This window comes from Ammodytes marinus (genome assembly GCF_949987685.1).
Source record: "Ammodytes marinus genome assembly, chromosome: 19".
NCBI lineage: Eukaryota > Metazoa > Chordata > Actinopteri > Uranoscopiformes > Ammodytidae > Ammodytes > Ammodytes marinus.
The window spans coordinates 25,397,765-25,418,280 of record NC_137223.1 but is presented as its reverse complement, the minus strand read 5'-3'; the positions used below and the strand labels follow the sequence as shown (position 1 = coordinate 25,418,280).

The 20,516-nt window shown below is 38.2% G+C and overlaps 1 protein-coding gene across 1 annotated transcript in view; it reads right to left on the bottom strand.

The window, feature by feature from the left end:
- The window catches only part of cd109 (CD109 molecule), a gene marked incomplete at both ends in the record, with an annotated part of 27,248 nt that extends 7,312 nt beyond the window's left edge, over window positions 1–19,936 (bottom strand). The window contains 25 exons of the mRNA XM_080047531.1: window positions 1–80; window positions 632–713; window positions 1,166–1,342; window positions 1,897–2,038; window positions 2,963–3,181; window positions 6,205–6,318; window positions 7,191–7,308; window positions 7,730–7,838; window positions 8,960–9,029; window positions 9,711–9,794; window positions 11,042–11,194; window positions 11,777–11,950; window positions 12,182–12,244; window positions 12,624–12,725; window positions 13,407–13,490; window positions 13,873–13,982; window positions 14,610–14,748; window positions 15,457–15,550; window positions 15,903–15,984; window positions 16,632–16,671; window positions 16,849–16,974; window positions 17,675–17,911; window positions 19,214–19,242; window positions 19,340–19,506; window positions 19,809–19,936. The exon at window positions 1–80 is cut by the window's left edge and continues 152 nt beyond it. Of these exons, the coding sequence (XP_079903657.1) occupies window positions 1–80; window positions 632–713; window positions 1,166–1,342; window positions 1,897–2,038; window positions 2,963–3,181; window positions 6,205–6,318; window positions 7,191–7,308; window positions 7,730–7,838; window positions 8,960–9,029; window positions 9,711–9,794; window positions 11,042–11,194; window positions 11,777–11,950; window positions 12,182–12,244; window positions 12,624–12,725; window positions 13,407–13,490; window positions 13,873–13,982; window positions 14,610–14,748; window positions 15,457–15,550; window positions 15,903–15,984; window positions 16,632–16,671; window positions 16,849–16,974; window positions 17,675–17,911; window positions 19,214–19,242; window positions 19,340–19,506; window positions 19,809–19,936 (2,923 nt within the window). The remainder of the gene's footprint in view (window positions 81–631; window positions 714–1,165; window positions 1,343–1,896; window positions 2,039–2,962; window positions 3,182–6,204; window positions 6,319–7,190; window positions 7,309–7,729; window positions 7,839–8,959; window positions 9,030–9,710; window positions 9,795–11,041; window positions 11,195–11,776; window positions 11,951–12,181; window positions 12,245–12,623; window positions 12,726–13,406; window positions 13,491–13,872; window positions 13,983–14,609; window positions 14,749–15,456; window positions 15,551–15,902; window positions 15,985–16,631; window positions 16,672–16,848; window positions 16,975–17,674; window positions 17,912–19,213; window positions 19,243–19,339; window positions 19,507–19,808) is intronic.
- Between the last annotated feature and the right edge of the window lie 580 nt (window positions 19,937–20,516).

Here is a 20,516-nt window from a genome sequence, read left to right as displayed (position 1 = left end):
CCACCGCCGCCAGCACACGGGGGTCTATGGACACATACGGCCGCGCCTGAAGGAAACAACGCAACACGAACGCAGACAGCCTGGAGAAAAGAGAAAAAAATTAATTAAATTTGTTTAATCTAGTTAAAAATGAAAAATAAATTATTTGTAAATAAGTTATAGTAAAGGCATAAACATTGCAGAGAGCCAGACAAAAATTGTTTTGCAAATATTAGTTATAGTTCTTTTTCCTTTTTTTTGTCTTTTTGTTTGCCAGTGTTATTCCCAAGGTTTTTCTGTCTACATGTTATTATTCATATCTCTCCTGAGAATGAAACCCAGTGTCTGAGAAATGACCTGCATAAATAAAGGTTGAATTAAAACTTCTACACTACATTCTAAAGTACAGAAGAGTTTAAGGGCCACAGGAGAGAAAAAAAATGATATATTTTTTTTCATTATGTCGAGAAATGTCAAGAATAAAGACGAATGCTCCAAAATGCTATAGGAGTTAGTGGGGGCATTTCTGTATTTTCAGCATACCACAATTGACGTGCATGTATTGGGACATCCTAAATCTTTTTCTGGCATACTAAATAGTAGGGAAGTATGGGGATTGGAACGCAGGGTTGATGTACTGTTTTAAACACACCAGGTGCTTCCAGATGAGTCATTATCCCCGAAGGCGCTGTATGAACCGTCTGCTCTCTGGAAGGACTGCTGCTGCTCATAACCTGATGCACAGACAGACAGACAGACAGACAGACAGACAGACACAGAGAGAGAGAGACAGACAGACAGACAGACAGACACAGACACACACACACACACAGATACAACACAGATTAAAAAGCAATCAAGCCATCAATGGTTTCAAAAAGGTGAGACACTGCAGGTGAATAGGATCATTAAAAAATATAAAGATTATTTTTTGGCATTTTCAAGCTTTATTAGACAGTACAGAGTTGAAATGGGGAGACAGAGAGAGAGAGGCAGAGAGAGAGAGAGGGGGGGGGGGATGACCTGTAGTAAAGGTCCACGGGTCGGATTTGAACCCGCGACCACTGCAACGAAGGCCGGAGCCGATATGGTACGTGCTCTATCCACTACACCACCAGAGCACCCCAGGATAATTTATCAAATAAATCAATATTTCAAAGTGTAAAGGCCTATTTATTTTCTTCACCTATCTTCATGTTGTTGATGGCTCTGTCTGTGGTCTTCTGCTCGTTCTGTCCCGTTGAGTCCAGATACTTGAGCACGTAGATGTTTGGAGCGAAGTTGATCATGTTCTGTTCTCCACAGCCATAAGGCATCCGGATGAGAGAGGACAGGCCAGATGTAGAAGGGCTGATTATGTTTCCTGTATCAGCATAGAAAACAGACAAATCCACCAATGGTGAGTAAGGAAGATAGTAGGTTTTCTCCTGCAGATTAATTACCTGTCCAATCAGCGAACAGAGGGAGTGGCTCAGACATACGTGACATACGCCAAACGTTATGCGATTGGTTGGTAGATCCAGAGTGGCACTGGGCAGATCCAATAGTTTTAAACTTCAACAGAAACCCGTCTTCAAGTGAGTTAACGTTTGTCAATTGAGCGATTCCAGACCTTCTGTACAAATGAAATGAAGTACGATGGTCTGGTAGAACCAGGCTAGCATTATGGTCCACTTGGAAGGAAGTATCTCAACAACTACTGGACGGGTTTGCCATAACACTTACGTAGATCCTGGTGGATATATTAATATTTGGAGTTGACCCAAAATTTCATGAACAGATTTTGCACAGCAGGCATCCTGTGAGAACACTATTTTAATTTACGACAAATTTGTGGAAAAATAATCCTTGTATAATGTGATGAATACATCATATTGGAAACATTGATATTCTGTTGTATTGTCTGTGTGTACGTACCCACAGTGGACACCATAACCCTCTGGCTTCCTCTCACGACGTCCGGAGGGAAAGTGAACGAGACGTTTTTGGTTTGAATCGGACGTGAGGGAGAAACCTCAAGCAGCAGAGAAGAAGAGAACAACTGCTCAAGCCCCTCAGCCTGAAGAGAAAAAACAGACGAGGACAGAGTTAATTTGGCAACATTTAAAGATTCAGTCCAGTTTTAGTCGCTGAAAAGTGTATTCAGTTATTTATTCTATAGTACTTTTTCTTCTTGGTCTTCCAACAGGTGCATTTTCCCAGGACGCCCACTATATGTATAAAAATGTGTAAGGCCAATAAGTTTGTCCGTTCTGTGCTACTGTAGAAACATGGCGGTGCAACATGGCGGCCTCAGCGCCTCGCTCCTATGTAGATATAAAAGGCTCATTCTAAGGTCATAAAAGAAACAACAACTTTTTTTTAAATTATTTTTATTATTATAATACATATATTAAACAGCTAAAAACCGCCAATTCCCTTTACACACTGTACCTTTAAGACAATAACATTTGTTTTTTTTTACATAACTTTATTGTGTACCAACCAAAATAGGCGTATACATTTTTTAATAACATATGCATTACAAAGCAACTTAGCAGACACTAAAATAAAAGAGAATTTTTCTATTTTATTTATTTTTAAATATATATTTTATTAAGTGTATCCCGGACGTTGCAGTTGCGTTTTTTTTTTTTTTTTTTTTTTGTAAGTCTTTATTGAACATGGTTAAAAAAATAATAATACAAACAAAAATAAAACGATTGAGCAGTAAAAAAAGGAAATAAATAAATTAAAAACAAACAAAGGGGATCCTCATGATCCTAAGCAACAAATACATAACTCAAATAACATAGTTCATGTTCAAAAGGGATAGGAAGAAGTTAAGAAAAACTTTTCTGGTCCTACCCCCTCTTATTTTTTTATAATTGTTTACAAATGAAGAGTTGAATATTACTTCTGTAAAATAAAATCTGAAGTAATTTTTCATTTATGGCTTTTGTTTTATTATGAGGTGTTTACAAAATCACAAACTCTTCCTCACCTTAACCAGCACAGTTCTTTTGACGTGGTCTGATGCAGAGGCAGATATTGCTTTCACTGATATTGGGATTTCCCCGAGAACCAGTGGACTGATGGGAATGAGTACAGAAGCTCCGGTCTGACTGCCCACCGTCGCCCTACGCACCCCGGCCCCAGGACGCCACTCACTGTCCGGGGAGACGAACTCAAAGGCCTCGCTCTCTGCTACTATCACCTTCACCTGGAGACAAGGAGAGAATGGAGGAGGACTTTTATTTTGAAAAAGTGTGCTGGAAAAATGCTTGGATTTTACTTGTATGAACCCTGATTGATTGTTTGTGTGTGTGTGTGTGTGTGTGTGTGTGTGTGTGTGTGTGTGTGTGTGTGTGTGTGTGTGTGTGTGTGTGTGTGTGTGTGTGTGTGTGTCTGTGTGTGTCTGTCTGTGTGTGTGTGTCTGTGTCTATTTGTGTGTTTGTTTAAAGTAAATATGAAAATAATCATAAATTCAAGGCTAAGAGCTGCTGTTTTACCCTCAACGTGTGTGTGTGTGTGTGTGTGTGTGTGTGTGTGTGTGTGTGTGTGTGTGTGTGTGTGTGTGTGTGTGTGTGTGTGTGTGTGTGTGTGTGTGTGTGTGTGTGTGCGTCTGCATAAAAAAACAATGAGAAAATGAAGAATAGAAAATCCACCCATATCATTTTTAAAATGAGGCCTTTAAATACAAAGAGTGAGGATGGAAACAAAGAAAAACATGTTATTTGAATCCAAATATCAACTTAAATCGCCTTGGGGGGTGCGCCCTTAGCTCAGTTGGTAGGGCGTCCCCCCCCATGGGCCCCTGCCAGCAGCGGACCCGGGTTCGATTCCAGCCCGCGGTCGTTCTCTGCATGTCACTCCCCTCTCTGCCCCATTTCAACTCTGTCTCTACACTATCAATAAAGCATAAAAATGCCCCAAAAAATATCTTAAAAAAAAATTTAAAAAACACATCGCCTTGGAACAATAGCCCTGTAATGTCCTTTATGAAGCTTGTTGAAGCATTTAAAGGTGTAGTCAGCGATTCTGGAGACAATGTCGTCAAAATCAGTGAATATTTCCTCACAATCCACTGACTGTACATACTGTTTGTGTGCTGAGAAAAGAAAATCTAGAGTTAATACACAGCCTAGGCTCTGTAAATGGGCATGTTTCTAGCCACGGTGGGCTCTTTATTTACATATATCCTTGGTTTAGATACCACTTTACAGAGCCTAGGCTGTGTATTGACACTGGAATCTTTTTCAGTGCACACACATTACAGACAGGTAGCGGATCGTGAGGAGATATTCACTGATTTTTTGACAACAAGCGTTCTCCAGAATCACTGACTACACCTTTGAACCACATACTCTTGTAACAAAGGCAATTTAATGTCTTTTTATGAAGCTAAGTGAATCAGCAAATACAATCTGAAGGTCGTGTCTTTATCAGAGCATTATCAGAATTTAAAAACTACATGTTGCTTCAATTAATTGCTTTATTTTTGTATTTATTTTACTAAAGATGTATTTCTTTATTTCTAGCAAGTGACCCGTTTGCTATACATTATCAAGTGAATATTGAGTGAATGTGTATGGCCGTAGGCGGTGAATGGCAGCCACACTTCCGCCACTGGTATGACTGTGTGTGAATGAATGGAACCTGGAACCCTGTAAAGCGCTTTGAGTGCCTGGAAAAGTGCTACATAAATCCAATCCATTATTATTATTATCAGATATTTAAACTAGCGATTGCCACATTAGATTGTAGCAACATGAAACCTAAAACATCCCCGCTAACCCTGTGAACCATATTCACTCCACAAACAGTCGCTTGTAACCCAACACCAGCTGTATTATTCTGTTAGTACACAGGGACATATCACACTGTGAGACTGAATAGATTGACCCTCAGAGCAGAATTATCTCTTAGCCTGAGAACAGTATCTAATAATCTTGTGACACACCTCCACCTCCTATTGTTTAAGCTCCCTAGGTTAACCCCTTAAGACCTATTTGTCTATTTCATAATAAAAAAATAGAAATTTTGAAACAGCTAAAACACTAACCTGAATCTGCAATATTACGGCAACGGAGTCTGAACATCGCATAAGCAATTCAATCAATCAATCAATCAATCAATCAATCAATCAATCAATCAATCAATCAATCAATTGCAATTAGACTGTTTTATAAACATGTAAAAGTTCCTCATAGTCACTTTAAATATGTGAAAAATCATTGAAATGCTCAGTGAGTAGCGTTACAGTGCGCAGGGCTTTTGTGTAGAGAGCTTTAGCCATTGTACAATGTAATCAATAGCAAACACACGTAGCAGTTCTGACCTATGAGGGAACAAAGACCCAAATAGAACAGAAGGGCAGAAGCTCATATCATATTAGCTCTGTAAAAACCTTTACTTTGTTCCACAGCGGCCCTAATATGCCCAACCTAAAACCCTTTGTAAAACCTTACTGGCTGTGTTCGAAAAGCCCTACTAACGTCCTACTCGTACTAAAAGCCCTACTAACGTCCTACTCGTACTAAAAGCCCTACTAACGTCCTACTCCTACTAAAAGCCCTACTAACGTCCTACTCCTACTAAAAGCCCTACTAACGTCCTACTCCTACTAAAAGCCCTACTAACGTCCTACTCATACTAAAAGCTACTAACGTTCTACCAAGTACTCATTTTGACATCAATTTGAGTATGTGACGGTTGTGTATTCGAGTTTGTATAGTCGAGAAATGAAGATGAAGATCCAGGAAGATCATGTGTATGAATCGATAGGTTACTTTTCCTACTCAACCGCCCCACAATGCATTGCGTCTTTTCAAACGGCATGGAAGGTTTTTTTAGATTCTTTATTGCTTCTGTAAACTTCAGTGTAAACGGTCCGACCAACCTCGCATACACAATCGATGGTTAAGTAGATAGTATGTAGTATATACATGTTGAGTATGTAGGAGGGAGGACGTTAGTAGGCCATTTACAACACAGCCCTTCTCTGGATTTTTTTTAAGATAATTTTTTAGCGTTTTCAAGCTTTATTAGACAGTACAGAGTTGAAATGGGGAGACAGAGAGAGAGGGGGGATGACCTGCAGTAAAGGTCCACGGGTCGGATTTGAACCCGCGACCACTGCAACGAAGGCCGGAGCCAATATGGTACGCGCTCTATCCACTACACCACCGGAGCGCCCCATAAATCTAGGTCAAATGAAATGTGTGAGGGGTTTTGCAGACTTACCTCTAGGTCTTGTGGGAGATAGTTGAACAGAGTGATGTCCAGAACAAACTGCTCTCCACGGATAACGGACAGCGGGAGATTAATGTTCAAGAAGAAATCCTGGAACACTGTCAGCTGCAAGAAAAAATCACACAGAAATATGGTTCCAAAATCCAAAATCTGGTGTAAACAATGCTAAATATGGTTCCAAAATCTGGTGTAAACAATGCTAAATATGGTTCCAAAATCTGGTGTAAACAATGCTAACAGGAGATAATATGTAACTTCTAGCATGAATAGCAAATACAACTTTAAAAAGTCTGCAAAAAAACATCTGGTCCATATGTAATGTATATATATTTTTATTGTTTTAATTTCTTTTAGTAGCTTTCTTATTTTTTCTTTTGTAATATTTGTGTTTCTGATGTTTTTAATTCATAGTGTTGTTTATTATTGTTGTTATTATATGTCTATTTTGATTGGACATAATGTCAAACAAGTGATTGTCTGTTGTCTATATTGTATGTTTCAGACCCCAGGAAGACTATAGCTCTCACTCCGGTGTGTTACTAACGGGGATCCTAATAAATGAAAATCAAAAAAAAAAATATATACATATACAATGCTAATAATGCATTAAAGGTGGGGTAAGCAATTCTGGAGAATGTTTGTTGACAAAATCACTTTTTTGTAGCTAGCAACATGCCCCTTTACAGAGCTGTGTATTAACACCTTTCATCACAAACACAGTACAGACAGGTAGCAGATCATGAGGAGATATTCACTGACAAATTTAGACAAAAAGTGATTTTGAGAACAAGAGTTCCCCAGAATTGCTGACTCCACCTTTAAACTTAATGGAGGTCAGAACAGTATTCAAATTCCAAAGCAATAAATAAGAGAGAACAGACAAAAATCTAGGTCTAGGGTGGTTTCAAAAAGTATGTTTAAATTAGTTTTATTTGAACTTTTACACAGAAAGTCATTGAAGGGAGTGATAAACATACATTTGCCTTTTCTTCGGTGAAGCCCAAACCGAGGTGAGGAGATATAACGAAGGCGGAAGCTACCCAGCTCGTGATGCTGTCAGGTACAGTCAGAGAGATCTCTTTGGTGTTTGATGTGCTGCAAAAAAAATATATAAAAATTATATAAAAGACATTTTTTTATTAATAGGACAGCTTATTGTATTACTATAAAAAACATTTAAGTGCAACTGGCCAATTGTGTCATGAGATATGTTGCACACTGGGATTTGTATAGCTTTATTTTGAAGTATTTTGTTTTATTTTGAAATATTTTTTTTTGTAAAAAATGTAAAAAAAGGTTTGAAAGCAATATTAAATCACGATACTTTATGTCAATGGAAGTTATAAACCAAATTGTTTGATTTTTGATCTTGCGAATAAATAGTGGTATCATCTGCATACAGACAAACTTTTCAGTTACTCACTCGATTGGTAAAATGTAATTTATGATCATCAGAGGCAAAATTAGGCTGTTTCAGAAATATTTCAAAGTTCCTCGTAGCAGCTTTAATATTCACCTCATGTTGGTATCCACCCAATACCAGGTTTCTGGAAAGTTCATGCGCTGCCGAGGCTCCTCCTGTTGCTCCTTAAACTGTAGTCCATCCCCTACTGCAAATACTTCTGCTAAAAACCAGAGGCAATTATATTTCATTTCATTTTTCATTTAACTTTTATTTATCCTCGAGAGACCAATTGAGGGGTGACCCTCATTTACAATGACACCGAGTTCAAACAAATTCAAAGGAAAAACAACAATACATGAACAATATTCAATGCAAATACATCAAATACACAACAACAGGTGAAGAGAAAAACTATTGAAACATTTACACAGTGGTGAAGAGTGGCAGCAATTTAAATGAAATGGGTGAAAGTACAATACAATATACAATATACAGCTCTGGTCTTTTGTTTTACTATATAGAGGCATATGTTTGAGTAAAATGAACATTAGATTTTATGATATAAAACTACTGACAACATTTCTAACAAATTCACAATAAAATTTTTGTCATTTAGAGCATTTTCAATAAGTAATGTAGAGATAAATAAAAGATCCAGCCTGGACTCTTATTTTTTTCCGGGGCTGTAGTATTAGTAGCCTGGCAGCGCCCGCCTACCTACTTCCGCTCAATTTTAATTTCCCTTCAGTAGTCAGTCTGGTGCTGCGTTATATTAGTGGGTTCTATCCAGCCAGATTTCTGCCAGACCAATCAGTTAAAGTGGATATTATACTTTTTGACTTTTATGACCTATAAACGTTGTTATAACAATTTATAGTAATGTTTAACCATACTAGATTATCAAATAAGTACGTACATGCATTTCGACGTATTCCCTGCTGACCGTCTGGGGTGTCTGTGCAGAGCACTAGACACTATTCTAGCCGGTCGAGAAGTCACATGTTCAAAGCGGTTGACGCTTTGAACCTTCGTGTCGTCACACGTAAATTGGTGTCGTCACAAGCGGATGTGTTCCTCTAGGCCATCCTACCACCAGTCAGTGAACAGAGGGAGTGGCTCAGAAGCCGGCGCATGACATATGTCACGACCAAACGTTATGCGATTGGTTGGCATATCCAAAATGTTTGAGTGATTCCAGACTTTATGTACAAATGAAGTACGATGGTCTGGTAGGACCAGGCTACAATTATATAGTATTAGCATTGCAAGGCACAGTGCTCAAAACAAGTGAGTGTGAAAAGGCTGGATTTTGATTTACATTTAAAAAAAAATTTAACTTACGATGTTCAATAGGCATAGGATGGTCCATCTCGTGTAATGTGGCATCAGTCAGCACCTTTAGATCACATGTCTGCTCAAAGAAGAGTAGAGAGTTCTGTCTATTTTGATTCCATAACATGTCTTCTTTCATAACAGTATACTGTATATGAAAGATCCAAAATGCATCAGGTGTTTATTTGACTAAACCTTGTCTGTTTGCGTCTGTATATTTCTCCTATACAACCATCTTTAACGGACATTATCTCAACGTTAGTTTTTTTCCCTATACTCTGAACCAGAAATCTGAACTTCTAAAGCACTTACATCAACTAAACTTTCCATAATCATTCTCAGCACTATTCTGGAGGTTATTACAGAAGGATTTGCTCATATGTTGATATATCATTGTCTGATTTATGAAACACTTAACTCCTAAACCTTAAAAAAACAGGGAATTAAAATTAAAATGCTCGACTTTAAGCCACATACAGCTCCGGAAAAAATTAAGAGACCACTCCAAATTTTCGATGTCTCGTTTACTCTTAAGAGACATATGTTTGAGTAGAATGAACATTTAGATTTTATAATATAAACTACTGACAACATTTCTACCAAATTCACAATACAAATATTGTCATTTGGACCATTTTCAATAAGTAATGTAGAGATGAAGATTTAAGAAAAATCCAGATTGGTCTCTTAATTTTTTCCGGGGCTGTATTATGATTGCGGTAGAAGAAACATAGGTGGTGCATTTATTTTGAAGGCCAACCTTGAAGACAGTGTAAGGATCTCCCATTGTTACAGAGTAGGCGTCAGCTGTGGACACTCCATACTTTGCCATCTCCGCCAGCACCTGTAAATGGTAAATGGACATGTCTTATATAGCGCTTTCTAGCCGATATTCTCAGCCCCAAAGCACTTTACAATTCTTACCACATTCACCCATTCACACACACACACACTCATACACCGATCGCAGTGGCTGCCATGCAAGGTGCTCTCTGAACCATCGGGAGCAATTTGTGGTTCAATGTCTCTTTGCCCAGGGACACGTGGCGGGGAGACGGGGAATCGAACCTCCGACCCTGTAATCCAGAGGACGATCTCCCTACCCACTTGTAACAACACACCACAGCCTACTGTCTCAGAACACAAAGACAGAACAATACAAACTGGGACACAATGACAAAACACTTTGCATTCAAAAACCTGTTGATCGAGATTGAGATAAAAACTTTCCATGCTGCCTTTGGGTCACACTGAAATATAACTGGGTGGGGGGTGTGTGTGTGTGTGTGTGTGTGTGTGTGTGTGTGTGTGTGTGTGTGTGTGTGTGTGTGTGGTGGGGGTGTCAGGGTGTGGGAGTTTGGAAAGATTTGGTTTCATAAGATAACCTGGAAGAGATGTTATACCAGGGAAAATATGCATGGAAGGGTGGTGGACATACAAGTGGAAAACTGTTACACTGTGTAAAAAAAGAAGAAAAAAAAGAAATAAAAAATAAAAGCCTCTTCAAAATTACCTAAATAAACTAGCAGTAGGCCTGCAAGGTGGATTAAGTGAAAATTCACTTGGGTTGCGTTCCGAATCGCATACTCTTTCTTTTTTCTATTCTACATACTACATCCAACGATAAAAAGAATCTAGTTAGGATGCAGTAGGCATACTATTGGGACATACTTTTCTCTCTTATTTCATCATAACATTGCGCCTTGATCTTGCCTCTTGCTTTTATATCCGTCGCATCCCCGTTTGTTTTCATATGGAGGCTTCGTCGATGTTACGTCACTTCACGTGCGCACTGGATTGTGGGTCAGAATCGCCCAAATAGGATGCACTTTTCAACACTAACAATCTTGGCCGCATGAAGTAGGACATCCGGGTACTTCTAACCATCCTAAATCTGGCCACAAGAATTGGGACATCCTAAATCTTTTTTCTACATACTATATAGTAGAAAGTATGCGATTCGGAACGCAACCTTGGTCACATTTCTTGAATAAGATGCCATTTTTCAAGCCTTTCGATATTGAAGAGATCTTGAAATTAGCTATGAGAAAACGATGTGAAAACTAAATGACTCCATGGTGTTGTTCTCACCATCTCCTCTGTGATGTCGTTGTGTGTTCCGTCCAGCTGCGTTGCCGTGTCGACCACCAGGATTCCGACCAATGAGCCGGGCTCTGAGGTCGTCACCTTCAGAGTGACATCATCACCCGGCGCCCGCGTGATGTCACTCCAGTTTAGAGACACCTGCAGATCATATCATATAATATAAACATATTATTTTAAATCTGCCAAACTCTACCTGTAACTGTTTTAATTTGGCAAATAATCATTGGTTGGTCAAAAAACTTTACTTGTTTTTAAAGATTGTTTTCTTAGGCAGTTTTGATTTTATTTGACAGTTTTAGTAGAGAGAGACAGAGATGAAATGTGTCAGAGAGGGGAATGACATGCAGAGAACGACCCGGGCTGGATTCTAACCCGGGTCTGCTGTGAAGAGGACAGACAGACAGACAGACAGACAGACAGACAGACAGACAGACAGACAGACAAAAAGATAGATAGAGAGAGAGAGAGATAGCGAGAGATAGATAGATAGATAGATAGATAGATAGATAGATAGATAGATAGATAGATAGATAGATAGATAGATAGATAGATAGATAGATAGATAGACAGACAGACAGACAGACAGACAGACAGACAGACAGACAGACAGACAGACAGACAGACAGACAGACAGACAGACAGACAGATAGATAGATAGATAGACAGACAGACAGACAGACAGACAGACAGACAGACAGACAGACAGACAGACTAAATCACCTGGTTTTGTAAGGCCGGGCTGATGGGTATTTGTATGACGTCATTAACGATCTCTCCGTTGTCATGGACGCAGTAAACGATGACACGGGCCAGCGGAGACCAGCTCGTCTCTGGAACCAGATTCAAATCTCCAGAACTTCTCCCAACAGACACCACCTGGCCTTTGGAACTCACCTACACAGACATAAAAAGGACATTAGACTATTGTTCTTTATTATGTTATAAATAGTATATTTAAAGCTGCATTTTACCACTATGGGGCAAACAAATTCCCCAAATTTGCAAGTTGCAATATGGCACATTGACTTGTATAAAGTCATATCTTGACTCGACATAATTTCAAATGATGTTGAGTCTAACAAATACCTGAATGAGATTTTGAGGGTGATGATACATTGTACTCACCATGTAGTGGATCTCAGTCATTGGAAAATTGCTCTCAATGTGCAAACGGAGGGGCAAACCGACCTGATAGAAGATTTATTTCGAATTTTAGAACATTTTAACAAAAGATAATTAGTTGACTCAAATGTAGACGATTTTCCGTCAAACTTAAGAGTTTTAGCATCCTACACATTTTTTTGTGCGAACAATTAAAATAAAATTAAAATAAAATGAAGATAAAGGAAAATTAAAAGAAAAAATAAAGAAAAAAAAGAAGAAGAAGTTATACACATACATACATATATACATCAAATAAAAGAGAGAAAAAATAATAAATACAAAATAATAAATAAAATTAAAAGTGACTCAGACAGAATAAAATATAAAATAAAATAGATAAGAAAATTATAAAATAAATAATAAATAATATATCATTTTTAAAGTGTATGTTCGTGATATTTACCTTAGCAGCATTAGAGGGTTTGTGGAGCTGAAGGTAGGAGTGGCTGGGAGAAGAGTAGCTTTTATACAGCTGGAGCGTGTTGCTGCCGTCCTCAAAATACGCCTTGAAGTCAAACAAAAAGCAAAACAATCGAGTTGCATTCAGTGTTAATAACCATTGTTTCTCTCCTTAAAGGTGCTCCGAGGAACTTTCAGTTTGTGTTCATTCTAGCGCCCCCTTTGGACAAAAGTGGTAGTGTTTTTATTACGTTGTTGTTTTTATTAATTTAAAGGTGCTACGAGGAACTTTTAAATATTTCTGAAACAGTCTAATTTTTCCTCTGATGATCATAAATTACATGTAACAGCAAACGAGACCATCAGTGCAAAGAATGCTATTTTTATATAGTTTTTCTTAATGCCTTTGTCATGGGTATACGCTCACCCAGGAAAAACAGCTGACGTGGTAAAAAAACATTTCCGCTTTTGTCCAAAGGGGGAGGGGGGGACCTAGAATGAACACACACTGAAAGTTCTTCGGAGCGACTTTTAAAGTTAAAGTTATATTGTAATAAAAAAAAAAGTCACTAATTCTTACATCAATTGTGAGTGTTTTAATGTCATTCTGAAGCTGAATAAAGAGTGGGACGATTCCGTTTGGCGGGACAGGAAACTCCATATCCTCTGACATCATATCTTTAGGACGGGATGGTGTAGTTTTAGGGCTAGGAGGTTTTGACATATTCGGCTGTCTCGGAAACAGTTCATCCATCTCGCCCATGTGCAATCCCCAGGGACTTTTTACTCGCTGGACCACGGACACTCTGACTGTCTTTTTATCCAGGTCTTTAAGTGACAGCGGCTGACCGTTGTATGTGGTTATTTTCAGCTGTAAAAAAAAATAAAAAATAAATCATGAAAGAAAAATTGTTTAGTATGGATTTTTATTTTGAAAATTTTGAAATGTAATCTAAACTTGTTTGAACCTGAAATTGAATCCAATAGTTTTGAATTGTTTATGTGTATAATCTGTTGGGTATGGCATAGTGTGCAAAAATGAAAATCGTTTACTAGTATTTTTTTCTTGAATATTTTGAATCTATAGTAAAAAAAATAAAAATAAAATGAACTGAACTGAAATGAAATGAATTGAACTTGAAAATGTAATCCAATATTTGTAGAACTATAGAATAGAAATGTAAAACGATGTGATTTATCTGTTGGGTATATGGCTGAATATGCAAAAAAGAAGCTTATGTTGCTGTCCTTACCATGGCAGTGAAGTTGAGAGAAGGCCTTAGTACTTGTGGATATCCGACAAAGGAAATTTTATATCTGCGTTTGGCCAAAGACACCTTTTTCGTACTGTTATATGTGAGTCCTGGAAAGACAGAAGCATTTGAATTACAATTGATTATTCTTCTGTTATCTATAAATATGGAGCAACGGAAGGGAAATGGAAAAATAAATTAAATGTACTGTTGCAAGCTCTCAAAATAATTGAGATTCTGAATAGCTTTGCGAGATCTAGAATGACCTTTTGGGAGATCTTGAAGTAGGTTTTGTTAGACCCCAAAAAATACATTTTGCGCACACATTTGTGAAATCTCAAGTGCCTTTTAGATATCTACTGTAGAGTACCATGGCAGAATCTTAAAATAAATAGCATCATATCTGTTAACCAATTTAAACATATTAATTTGAATCAGCCCAACTCCATTTGTAACTGTTTTAATTAGGCTACGTTCTTCTGCTTCATCCATTTGATCTGAATGTAGTCAGCTTGTTGTATATTTTGCATTGTGTGTGTGTGTGTGTGTGTGTGTGTGTGTGTGTGTGTGTGTGTGTGTGTGTGTGTGTGTGTGTGTGTGTATTGTATTTTTACTCCACATCATTATAAATGAGGGTCACTCCTCAATTGATCTTTCGGGGATAAATAAAGTAAAAAATAAAAAATAATATCAATACATAGTTACATTAATAAGTGTAGCCTGGATAAGCTACTTACCTGTTAGTGGTTCAGTCACACTAACCATCACCGTTATAAACTCATCTTCCCGGTAGTGACCTTCATATTCCAGAAGCAGAGATCGTTTCATCGGCCGTGAGTCGGGGACGTCAAACTGGAAGTCTGTTCTGCCGTCAATCTAGAGTGATTTCAGTGAGTTAGATCATTTCATTATTAGTGTGTTTGACAATCATACAATATACAGCTCTGGAAAAAAAAGGATTGATCGATTGAATGGTCAAAAATGATGAAAGTATACATCTCAATTTATACCAGATTTTTTTTAAGGTGATGCCGTCAAGATACTTATTTTTTTGGACCAACTGTCTTTTCAACAGTTCAAAATATATTAATCATACTGATATAACTGTTTTAAGTAGGCTATATTGTACTTGCACCCATTTAATTTAATTTTAATTGCTGCCACTCCTCACCACTATGTAAATGTTTAAATTGTTTTTTTTTTTTTTTTTTTTTTTTCTTCTCTTCACCTGTTGTTGTGTATTTGATGTATTTCCATTGAATATTGTGTATGCATTGTTGTTTTTCCTTGGAATTTGTTTGAACTCGACACCATTGAAAATGAGGGTCACCCCTCAATTGGTCTCTCGAGGATAAATAAAAGTTAAATGAAAATGAAATGAAATATACATTAATAAAATAGTCAATAATAATTCTTCAAGTAGCCAGCAAAGTTTTGCACTTTTAATTAAAACAATATTTAAAAAAGAAATATATTTACGCATTTTACAGTTTTTTTGACAGAACTTTATCCAACATTTACAAAGAATAATTGCCACCTAATGATCAGAGTTTTGAGTTAGTAGCTTTAAGGAAAGGGACCCACCTTTGTTTCGCTCTCATAAGCGTCTTGTAGACCATGAAAATGATGTAGATATGTTATATGTAAATTTCCCTGAACAGGTTTGCCATACGTGTACCTGGAAACACACACACAAAAAAAAAAAAAAATTAATTAATTAATTCTAAAATATTTAAGGTTAAGTGCATACTTTTTACTACTCCTTTTCGGGCATGTTACATTTGTTAAATATTTAAAAAAAAAAGTAAATACATTTTTTTTGGTTTATTTACTTTGTTTTGTTTATTTATTCACACAAAAATACAATTTTCTTTTATTTCTGTTTTCATGCATTAATCTTATTCGAAATAAAAATAAACTAAACTAAACTTAAAACAAATTCTACCAAATGAGTTAATTGAATCACAAACATATAAATAAAAGCACATAAACGGTACTGAATATGTTCTACAGTCACACTATGTCCTCACTTTGCTATGACGGAGCCGTTCAAAGTATCTTTGTGAAAAATGACGTCCGGAACTTTGATCACGACTTCAAACTTCGGCAGCACTGCAGCAAGAAACACAAGAAATGGATTTCAGAGCAGGACTATTTTTAATAATAATGTCACATTTTACCATGGCTGTGTTTGAAACGGCCTGCTAATGTCTTACTCATACTAAAAGCCCTGCTAACGTCCTACTCATACTAGAAGCCCTACTAACGTCCTACTCATACTAAAAGCCCTACCAACGTCCTACTCATACTGAAAGCCCTACCAACGTCCTACTCATACTAAAAGCCCTGCTAACGTCTTCCTCATAATAAAAGCCCTTCTAACGTCCTATTCATACTAAAAGCCCTTCTAACGTCCTACTCATACTAAAAGCCCTAATAACGTCCTTCTCATACTCATTTTGACGTCAATTTGAGTTTGTTGTGGTTGTGTATGCGAGTTTGTGTTACTCGGTTTTAACTTCAATAAGTTGTCCCGTCCAGGTCTACATGCATTGAGTTGCTGACATGTGATTGGCTGATTAGTTATATGTGTTAACAAGAAAATGAACCGCTGTACCTAATAAAGTGGCCGGTGAGTGTACATGTTGAGTATGTAGGAGGGAGGACGTTAGTAGGGCTTTTCGGTATGTAAAGTTTACATACAATCACTCGTTAAGTTAATAGTCAGTGAACATGTAGGGCAGAGAAATCGCACATACCGTAAAGAGCCACGTTGAAACGCTTCTCACTAGAAACTCCCTGTAAAAGAGATGGAGGTTTAAATTATGGAAAAAACCACACACTCTCTCTCTCTCTCTCTCTCACACACACACACACACACACACACACACACACACACACACACACACACACACACACACACACACACACACACACACACACTCACACACACACGTATGCATGAGCTGTACTTACGCTGACTTCAGTGATGATGGTCCATTCACCCAGAGGAGGGTTCTCAGAAAGCTGGAACTCTTTGGACACGACCCCCAGATAGCTGCTCATTCCCAGCCACTGTCTGAGCAGGTTGCCCCTAGGATCCTGGAAGATGCAAAATGTGAATTGTGATGAAATATGAAGGAGAAAGCTACAGTAAAGACACCCACAACACAAAGGCCAAAATACACAGCCATGGAAAAAATTAAGAGACCACTCCGAATGTTAAGTGTCTCTAGTTTGATTATTTATTGGCATATGTTTGAGTAGAATGAACATTTTGGTTTTATAATATAAACTACTGACAACATTTCTACCAAATTTCCCCCAAAAAATTATTGTCATTAAAGAGCATTTCAATTGAGTAATGAAGAGATGCAGATTTAAGAAAAATCCAGACTGGTCTCTTAATTTTTTCCAGAGCTGTATATATCAATGGCAGACTCACTCTTATGGATATGTCCACGGGGCTATCATAGGGTTTAGTATCAGGTTTAATGGACACAGCCCTGATCAATATATATTTTGATAATATGCTGACAAAGTTACATGGAAAATACATTTTTAAAAAATACAGGGGATTCCAGATTCATAACGAAGATGTATATATATATTTTTTTTTTAAACCTTTATTTCTACAGGTAAACCCCATCTAGACCGGAGACTCTTTTTCAAGGGAGACCTTTTCCCATTTACACGTTACATTCACACACACATTCACACACCGATAGCAGGCTAACTATCGGCATTCATTATTTGGAGAGTTTTTACATGCGTCTACACTGTATATTGGTGTGATACTCACTCTTATGGATATGTCCACTGGGCTATCGTAGGGTTTAGTATCAGGTTTGACGGACACTGCTCTGATCTTGACGTGCTGCCCGGGCCGGTAGTTCAGTTTGTCTGTCTGGATGAAGGTGCTAAAGCCTTTTGGGTCAAAGTCCAGCTGGGTCGAGTTGGAGAAAACCTCTGTCCCATCCATGTGACCTGTTACCACCAGGGTGTACGGGTAACGGTAGGCAGAGGATGGATCCTGGATCTGTAGGGGGCGTGGGGAGGAGGGAGGGGGGGGGGACAAGTGACATTACATTACATTACATGTCATTTAGCAGATGCTTTTCTCCAAAGCGACTTACAACTGAAGCCACACATTCATACACCGATAGCAGCAGGAGCTACCACGCAGGGTGCAAGCTAACTATCAGGAGACATTTAGGGTTCAGTGTCTCTTTGCCCAGGGACACTTGGACATGTGGCGGGGAGACGGGGGATCCAACCACCGACCCTGCAGTTGAGGGTCGACCACCACTGAGCTACAGTCCCCCCACAAATTGAAATGAGGTTCTAATCATGACTCATAATTTACATCTATTCCTTTTACAGTACTCATTTAATTTCACAGTGTTTCATACATGTATTTTATTGTATTATTATTTTATTTGAATTTAAATTTACATTATTCTATTTCATAAAATAATTGAAAATCTTATTTTTTTTCTTGAATTTTTTGGCATTTTTGCTTTTATTAGACAGTTTTGGAGAGACAGTGGGGAGGACAAATATCTGTTATTTTTTTTTCATCTTGTTTTTACTGATTTACTGCAGCTGCACTGACTGACCAATTAGGCTAAATGTGTTGTATCCATACAATGACAATAAATATCTTAAATCTTGAACTAAGACTGGTGAGGTACAACCAACTAAACCAATATTTTACATCTGAGAAAATGGTCTAAGCAGCTGGAAAACAAAGACCAGAGAATTTAATGAAATTATGGATATTAAAAGTAGCTACGAGGAACTTTCAGTTTTTTTTCAGTGCTGATTATAGCGCCCCCCTTTGGACTGAAGCGGTAATGTTTACGTCACCAGCGCCTGCCGTCCTCAAGGTCTTTGCTAGCGATCGTTTTAAATCCACGGTAAAACTACGGTGCTCAATGAAATGTCAAGAATTAATAGTTAAGATTTTAACCTTAGGAGACCATGAATATATATGATTTTATTCAGGACACATGAAGATCCATAGTACAATGTATAAAAAATAGACTCAATACATAAATAACAACAAAAAGCACACCAATGCATGCAGATTAAAAATAAATAAAATAAAAATAAAATAAGAGATCAGCATACAACACTTGCAGTATACAAAGATGCCCTCCAATGTCTCCAGAGTGTGGATGAGAACCTGACAGAGCTGAGCCCAGGCTTGGCCAATGCCTGAATAATACTGTTTTGTAATGTATAATATGCAAGGTTAATGATCTTACAGATAAGCTATTTCACTCACTACCATACTTTAACTTGAAAGCTTAAAAATGATTCATGATGTCATACTTACAGCTGGCAAAGTCAGCAGCATGGTTGAACCTATAAAAAAAATTTCACACAGTTATACTACATAGAATCTCAGAGTTCAATACACCTTCATATTCCCACTGGTGAATTACAGTAGGTCTTTAATTACCTCCGTGCACTGTAGTGAAGTTTGAAGCCACAGTTTCATTGTTGTGCCGGATGTGAACAGACACGTTGATGGATGGGTGTCTGAGGACGGTGACAGACACTGATATGGGGAATCCAGGACGGAGCAGTCTGGGGGTTAAGAGCAGGTAGGACGCACCTGGGGCCGGACTGGAAGAAATAGATTGAATAAATAAATACAAGGTAAATGAATAAATACATTTGTAGATAGATAGAGAGAGAGAGAGAGAGAGAGAGAGAGAGAGAGAGAGAGAGAGAGAGAGGGAGGGGGAGAAAGAGAGGGGGGATGGATAGATGGAATCGATAGATAGATAGGTGGATGGACGGGCGGACGGACGGGCAGGCGGATATATAGATAGATAGATAGATAGATAGATAGATAGATAGATAGACAGACAGACAGACAGACAGACAGACACACAGACAGACAGACAGACAGAGTGTGTATTTACCTGTGTGTGCTGTTCTGGGCTGCAGTAAAAACCATAAGGCCTAATAATCCCCACACCTGAAGTCGCTCCATATCAATCAGTGAACTGCACTCTACTGGAACACAGGTGATGTGAGAGGCAGAATTCATACCTACACACACACACACACACACACACTCACTCACACACACACACACACACACACACACACACACACACACACACACACACACACACACACACACACACCCATTCCCTCTCTCTCTCTCTCTCTCTCACACACACACACCTACACGCATACTGCCATTCACTCACACACATGTACCCACACACACACACACACACACACACACACACACACACGTACCCACACACACACACACGCACACACACACACACACACACACACACACACACACACACACACACACACACACACACACACACACACACACACACACACACACACACACACACACACACACACACACACACACACACACACACACACACACACACACACACACACACACACACTCCTCCTACAGTAGTGTCAGTTTACCTCAGTGCTTCACCCTTAGGGAACCTGTTTGAATGGGCGGTACCACTAAAGTCCAACGATACTTCCAGTGTTGTTGACATAAAAGAAAATGTGTTTGTGATATTATAATGACTGGTGTTTTATTCTATTGGGCGTCAGTACAGTCACACTGTCGCCCAGTACATTGA